Source organism: Cyprinodon variegatus, unplaced genomic scaffold (genome assembly GCF_000732505.1).
Source record: "Cyprinodon variegatus isolate N-32 unplaced genomic scaffold, C_variegatus-1.0 Scaffold350, whole genome shotgun sequence".
NCBI lineage: Eukaryota > Metazoa > Chordata > Actinopteri > Cyprinodontiformes > Cyprinodontidae > Cyprinodon > Cyprinodon variegatus.
The window spans coordinates 150,257-158,010 of NW_015150803.1; the positions used below are offsets into that span (position 1 = coordinate 150,257).

General features: G+C 38.9%; 1 protein-coding gene across 1 annotated transcript in view; it reads right to left on the reverse strand.

Moving 5' to 3' along the window:
- Positions 1-3,728: 3,728 nt before the first annotated feature.
- The window catches only part of LOC107091735 (stromal cell-derived factor 2-like), a 4,814-nt gene continuing 788 nt past the window's right edge, over positions 3,729-7,754 (reverse strand). Inside the window, exons 2-3 of the mRNA XM_015385846.1 lie at positions 6,455-6,651; positions 3,729-4,653 (exon numbers count right to left, since the gene is read on the reverse strand). Coding sequence (XP_015241332.1) covers positions 4,354-4,653; positions 6,455-6,651 — 497 coding nt within the window. The 3' untranslated portion in view covers positions 3,729-4,353. The remainder of the gene's footprint in view (positions 4,654-6,454; positions 6,652-7,754) is intronic.

A 7,754-nucleotide genomic window follows, 5' to 3' on the forward strand; every position in this document is an offset into this window, starting at 1 on the left:
AAAAAAAAAGGGAAAATGTTCAATCAATCTGGTCTGTATCAATATAGGTTTATTGTACAGGTTTGTGGAAGCATAAATAAATGAGAGAATTTTTTTTTTTTTAAAAGCTCAAGCATCATCATACCTGGATTGTATAATACTGTATATCAGTGTGCATGTTGTTGTTATGTCGTTAAAGAAAGGGACCTCGGTTCCTCTTTCTTGTTGGTTTACGCGTAATTATGTATGTATTACTGTCACATATTTGACTTTCCTATTTGTACTGTAATAGGCATTTTTATAGTTTCTACCAGCTATTAATCAAACCAGAGAGCAGGAGAGGGCATTTTCATAAATATGCAAATACAAGGTCACCACGATCATCCTGAGCTATGTCTTGCATCATCTCTAAAGAAGTCTGTTGGTCTCACTGTTGATGGTTTTACGCACTGAAATCAATGCGTTCCCTATTTTAATTACTTGAGAGTTAAACTGAATGCCCACATAGGCCCATCATCTACAAACGTCTCATCTAATGCTTTTCATCCCTATTTGTCAGATTCTCATTGAAATTCCCAGCACATTGACATTTAATCATTTCCTATGGCTGCCAGCACCAAACCAGCATTACTCACCTTTTCCCTAAATGTTACCCTTTAGTATCATTGCATGACTGTGTAAGAGAAACACTTTTAAGGTTCATATACCTTTACCTGTGGTTCTGTCACAGGATAAGGATCAGTTTATGATTTTTCATGTTTTCGAAATGCATTTCTTTTCTTTTTTTTTTCAGAAAAAAAAGTTTTTAACAGTTGTATATTGTACAGAGATCAAATTTAACAGATATGTAATACAACCTTGGCATGCTGCTTAGAAAAGGAGAAAGAAAACATCAATAGTTAAAAACTGAATGGGTATTTAAAATGCAAAGTATAATCTGATTAATCTACAAATGTATATCTATATATGTTTATGCAATAAAACCTGGTTTTGATAGAAATTGATGTGATTGTATTTACTTCTGATGCATTTCAAGGTGACTCAAATTGAAAGGGACAATGAGCAGTAAATATCTTTTCAGCAGGTGATAAATATCTCACTGTGGTCACTATTATGAAACAGAGATTAGATGTATCTATTCATATGAAAGTCATTGCTTGGATTTGGTGATTAGAAATAGAGGTTAAAACAAGTAGAGGTTGGTCAATACTCTTTGTGTCAGTGCCTCGAGGAAATGCAAACCACAGGAAGTGCTAACAATTTCTTTATACCTGTACTTTTACTATTTCTTCTATGTGAATTAGTCCTATTGGATGTAAAAGCTGTTTAGTGAGCGCAACTTTCTCAGGCAAAATCTTAACTTTTGGGGCTGAGCCTCATGGTTTTTATGTAGAAACTCAAAAAAATGTAACTTCAGAGTGCAAAGAGAGGTTTCATCTGATACAAGACAAAAGCAGTTTTGTTTTTTGCATTACAGACTGCAACCTGCACTGCATAGCATGAGATTAAGTGATGTTGTTATTTGGCCATTGCTGTAATAATTCAGGTTTTAAATATAAATACGTTTTACCAGAGAAGTGCATGAGGGGCCATGTTAGAGCTGTGACAATAAGGTTTAGGAATTTTTCTTGAAAAAAAAAAATGTTGTTGCCAGGTTCGTTTGGTAATCAAATTTTGACCACAAGCAACTTTGGTTATAAGAGGGTTCAAATCATTTTAATTGAAAAACCTGACAAAATCTCTAAAATTAGATTTTCTATTATTTGTTACTTATAGTGAAAAAATTAAAATGGTAAATGGCATGTACTTATATAGCGCCTTTATTCAAGTCGGGAGACTTGACCAAGGCGCTTTACACTACATTCACTCACCCATACTGATGGTGGCAAGCTACATTGTAGCCACAGCTGCCCTGGGGCTCACTGACAGAAGCGGGGCTGCCGTACACTGGCGCCACCGGGCCCTCTGACCACCATCAGTAGACAATGCAGGTGAAGTGTCTTGTCCAAGGACACAACAACACTGAAAGTCGAATCTGGGCTTGAACCGTCAATCCTTCGATTTCAGGGCAAACCCCTACATCCAACGCCACTGTCGCCCTGTACGCCACTGTCGCCCTTTAATACGACATAAGGGGAGTGGTGGCCTAGTGATTAGGGCATGGAGCTTGGAATCCTGAGGTTCTGAGTTTGAGCCCCACTCCCACAGACTGCCACTCTGGGTCCCTGAACAAAGACCCTTAACCCCACACTGCTCCCCGGGCACCGCACAGTGGTAGCAGAGATAAATTTCCCCAATGTAAAATCAATAAAGTCTGATTATTACAACACAGATGCAGTTCTTTTAAGCATGAGACACAGTTAATATAATCTCACATAAAGCAAAGCTTAAGCTGTCAATAATAGATCCTTGGAAAGACGGCAAACAACGCCTGTAAAACAGCTCAGCTAAAGCTGTGCTGCCAGCAAGCACACACACTGGCACAGCTGCAGTCGTGCAAAAAAAATACCAGCATAACATCTTAAACCAGGCTTTATAAGCTCTCTTTCAAGAACACTGATAGTGTCATCTTTGTTATTTTTATTTTACTCAAAGGCTTATGTCCTCATCAGCAGTGCATCATGTGAAGCATCCATTATAAACACATAAAGCAATCTACAAAGAAACTAAATGATTATATATATTGCAGAGTAAAAGCCCAAATGTTATCACAATTCAACCAAAAGCCAGAATATGGGTTTATATACAGCTTTATATATTGATAAGGTGTCAGAAATGAAGGAGCTACTTCAGTAAATATAATAATACATTCCTAGGTAAATAACTATGAAACGTAAAAAAAGAGATTAGCCTAAAGGACTTTTTGGGGTGTACTGGATTGTATACTGTAGTCGTTTTGACTTGGTAAACCTTTTCTACTCTGACCAGTTATAATCATGCAGTCAGAAATGTTAGTATTTTTTTCAAATTAAACATCTCACAGCTCTGCTGTTGCATTATTTTATTTCTCTCCCCAGAATCAAACAAATGTGCCAATATATCCCTTTAAAAACATTAGAAGCCACTGAAAACCGATTGCAAAGGAATCTACATAATCTGTCAAAATGTTATATGACTTGATTCACAACAAGCAGGTGAGATGAAATGGTTTCTGAAACCAAAGCACTGAAGCACAAGCTTGTTGATCTGCTTGTCACTTATAATCAGTGTCATTTTTAAGGCTGACCTTTAAAATAGGAGGAAAATACAGTGAGGGATTTTCAGCTGTCTCTTCAAGCAGATAAAACTGCAGACGGGTGTATCGTAAAGTCCATGCGGCTCATGAACAAACTTCAGTGGTGGTGAAAAAGATGCAGAGAAAGAACCCATTACTGTGACCTTACAATAAAAAAATCTCTAACATCATATCACATCTTCCTTATAGATGTACAGCAGCAGAGAACACCTTTCTTTCCAAACATTCTATAGCGCAGAGTCAGAATCAGAGCTAATTTTGAATGGACAGATCAAATATGTTAAATAAGCCTCCTAATTGGTTCCCTCATTCCCCCAGACACCGTTACCGGTCAGATAATGAACCCAAAAAGGCCCATTATCTGGACAAACAAGGCATTAGGCAGGTTTAATGGTGCAGTAAGACATTAGCAGTTTGCCTTACTGTCAAATCCTTTCATGATTAAGGGATTAACATAGTGATGAAAACTGCTCGACATCAAAATAAGGAAAAAAAATTCATGCCAAAGACAGTTTGCATTAAAAAAAATCTTTATTATGAGGTATTAATTGTCAGTTTGATGTATTTGATACTCAAGCACATACTTTACGTACATAATTGCATTTACAACACTGCACTCTCCGGAGAATTAGGAACCCATTTAATACTGACAAGCAACAATATAATTAAAGACAAAATACTCTTCATCTGAAGATTTTTTTTTCTCACAAGTTAATCAGTGTGGAATAATTTATATGCAGCACCAAAACTTTTAGAAAAATAGGAACACTGTGGGAGAACCGATCAGGACGAGTATGGCTTAAATGCCATAAAAACAGATAGAAAAAGTTTAATTGCGATGCAAAGACTCACATCATGTAAATGCAGATAAAGGCACATGTAGAACAATGTGAGTTTTTTTTCTTGTTTAACCAGCAACACATTATTCACTTTGTGAATATGTTCACCAAACCAGCTTCCTGAGCTGCAGAGTGTCAAGTAACAGCTGAGACCTCAAGCTTAAAGTAAGTAGAATATAAAGAAGGTTTTAATGCGTCTGGGTCACTTTTTAGATTGTAGTTTAAACCTTTTTTTTAACTGAGTGTAGCTGCTCGTACAGATTGAAAAGGGAGGAAGCAGCTGCTGAAAGAAGGGGAAGTTCAGAACTCTGTGTGAATGTGACTGTGGTCCCGGCTGCCGGCTGGGCTGTCGCTCGGTTTCATGAAGATGCCCTCCATCACCTTCCACAAGCTGTGCTGGCTGGGACTCGGCATGGCGTGGACCTCCATCTGCCCGTGGATCGGCCGCCCGTACTGCTCCCCCGTCACGGACAGCAGGGCATCTGTGCTTTTATGGCGGAAGCGGACGGATTCCTCCCGCTTCCACACTGATCCCCCACACTGAACTGTCCACTCGTCAAGGTGGTCCCCCTCTCCTTCTTCGCCAAACGCGCTGACCTCCTGTGGAAACAAGCAGCACCGTTTGGACTCCATTCACACAAAAATCAGAGGAATAAGACCTGCTGCTTATGTTAGAGCCTCTCCTTTTGACTGTATCACTAACACACATATTCTGTAAAAGCAATTTCTCTCTTCCACAAATATCACAGAAACCAAAGGCAGGAGACCAGGTCAACTCTAACTTCAAAATCTGTTTGACTTATTGTGGGGAACCTAAGGTCAGATGGCATTTAAACTATAAAGCCCAAAAATTGCTTGCTCTTCCAAATATCTGAAAGCAGTGGCTCCAGTAATTTCCAATGCCTCATGTGCATCAAGAACTGGTCATTCACACAGTTTCTAAGAACACTTGTGAAGAAATGAGTTGCTCTGAGGAGCTCCATGAATTTCAGCATGGTCTTATGATGCCACCTGTGCAACAGGTCTATTTAGGGAATATACTCACCCCTAAATACTGACCTGCCATCCGGCAGTGATATTATAACAGTAGAAGCCATTGGAAACAACAACAACTCAGCCACAAATTGGTAGGCTGCTCATGTAAAGTGACAGAGAGGGGGCTGCTGCTGATGATGGCGTACGCAAAGTGTGAATGACAACTTTCTGCCAAGTCGATCTTTAAGGAAGTCCACATTTCCTATGGGCTTCAGATTAAATTTAACCTCTTAATATCCACCTTATTTTGGGAAATACCTATTTTGCATACCCAAATGGAAAAGCAAATAACTGAGGAACTGTAAGCCCAAATTACATGTGTGATACGTTATTTGAAAGCTAACACCCTCTAGTTTATGAATATATACATGAAAATTGGATGAGTAAAACACCCAAGCTGCATCAGTCAAACAAGAGTCAAAGTTTTTTTTTTATCTCGAAAATAATAAGTCTTTTTTGAACAGCAGTGATAAAGACATGCTTGCTTGTTGTGGCTGCTTTGTCATGCTACATTTTGACATGCAGCTATATCTGTGTTAATTGTGCTTTGCTGCTTGCTAAGTCCATAAAATTAACTAGGTGGTTGATTTGTGGAGAATCTATATGTCTATATTGGCAAACATTTTACCAGTGTAATTTAATGTAACATCACATTATAATGCTTTTGACTATGCAGTAATAAAGGCAGTGGGGGATCTTCTCTGGGCCTTTTTGTGTGCAGTTTGCATCTTCTCCCTCTGCATGTTTGAGCCCTCTCATGGTACTCCAGTTTCCTACTTCAGTCCCAAATTGCATGTTTATAAGTGAGTGTTTGTGTCTCATTGGCTATTATCTTCACAAGGTTTTGCATTTATAAAAAAAAAACATGGTAGATAGCTGCTGAGGAGGTAATGCACTCCTATGATTTAGATGTACAGCAGCAGAGACACATTTACAACATGCATGAGAGTGGGTCGTGGTACCGGTGTTGCAGACCTTTCCTCTAAAGTTTGTACATGCTGTAGAGAATCAATCATACTTGAAGAAGCTTTGTTGATGTTTGCCAAACGTTTCACTGACTAAATAGTGTCATACACTCCTTTTAATAGCAGAATTGAGGGGCAGCTTATTTCCAAACCCATTTTACTCTAATAAATTTAGACTCTGTTACTAAAGGCTTAAATGTGACTGCATGCTGCTAAATCCTGGCATCTTTCTAAGCCATTTTAATAATCCTTTTTTTTTTCTTTTATGTAAGCCTACAAATTACAAGGCTGTCTTTTACACATGGACAATTTTAACTAACCTCAGCAGGGTTCTCTCTGTATAATCCTTCTCATAACATTTAAATCCCTTTTCCCCATCAAGTTCTGCTCAACACACCCACCTGATTTGAGGACAGCGGCGAGGCGAAGTAATGGCTGTGCAGGTTCCGGCCTGTGTTGACATGAGTCAGGCGGATTGTCTGCCCACACTTTACAGGTGTACCCCGGGTGCACGAAGCTTCGCTCGTCCCGCGGATGCTCCAATAGCTGTTACTGTCCTCCATCGCAGAGACGCCTGTTACAGACTGCTGACCGCTCCCTGTCACACAATAAGGGAGTTTGTTATCTCTGTTACTGGTACTTTGTTTCAGTTTGAGGTGTTTCAAGATTTACTGAGAGCTACAGAACAATTAGTTAAACCTTTTGTCTACTTAAAAAACAAAATTCTGTATTTTATTGGGATTTGCGTGACTGACCAACACAGAGTTGTGCAGGACACTGTTTTCAAAGTAGCCCTCTTTTGCTTTCATTACTGCTTAACACACGCTTGACATTCTCTTGATGAGCTTCAAGAGGCAGTCACTTGAAATGGTCTTCTAATAGTCTTGAAGGAGTTCCCAGAGATGCTTAGTATTTGATGGACCTTTTGCCTTCACTCTGCGGTCCAGCTCACCCCAAACCATCTCAATTGGGTACAGGTCCGGTGATTGTGGAGGCCAGATCATCTGGTGCAGCCCCCTATCACTCTCCTTCTTGGTCAAATAGCCCTTACACAGCCTGGAGGTGTGTAAGGGCTGAGGTTTGAGGTCATTGTCCTGTTGGAAAATAAATGATTTTCCAACTAAGCGCAAACCGGATGGAACAGCATGCTGCTACAAGATGCTTTGCTACCCATGCTGGTTCAGTATGCCTTTAATTTTGAATAAATCCCCGAGAGTGTCACCAGCAAATCACCCCCACACCATCACACCTCCTCCTCCATGCTTCACGGTGGGAACCAGGCACGTAGAGTCCATCCGTTCACCTTTTCTGCGTCGCACAAAGACACGATTGTTGGAAAAAGATCTCAAATTTGGACTCATCAGACCAAAGCCGGTCTAATGTCCATTAATTTGGCTTGGGCTCTTTGGGCTATTTAGGCAAAGCAAGTCTCTTCAAGTACATAATTCCACATGTGTTAATTCATAGTTTTGATGCCTTCAGTGTGAATCTACAATTTTTATAGACATGAAAATAACAAAAACTCTTTGAATGTATATATATATATATATATATATACATATATATATACATATATATATATATATATACACACATATGTATGTATATATATATATATATATATACATATATATACATACATGTATATACATACATATATATACATACATACATACATACATATATATATATACATACATA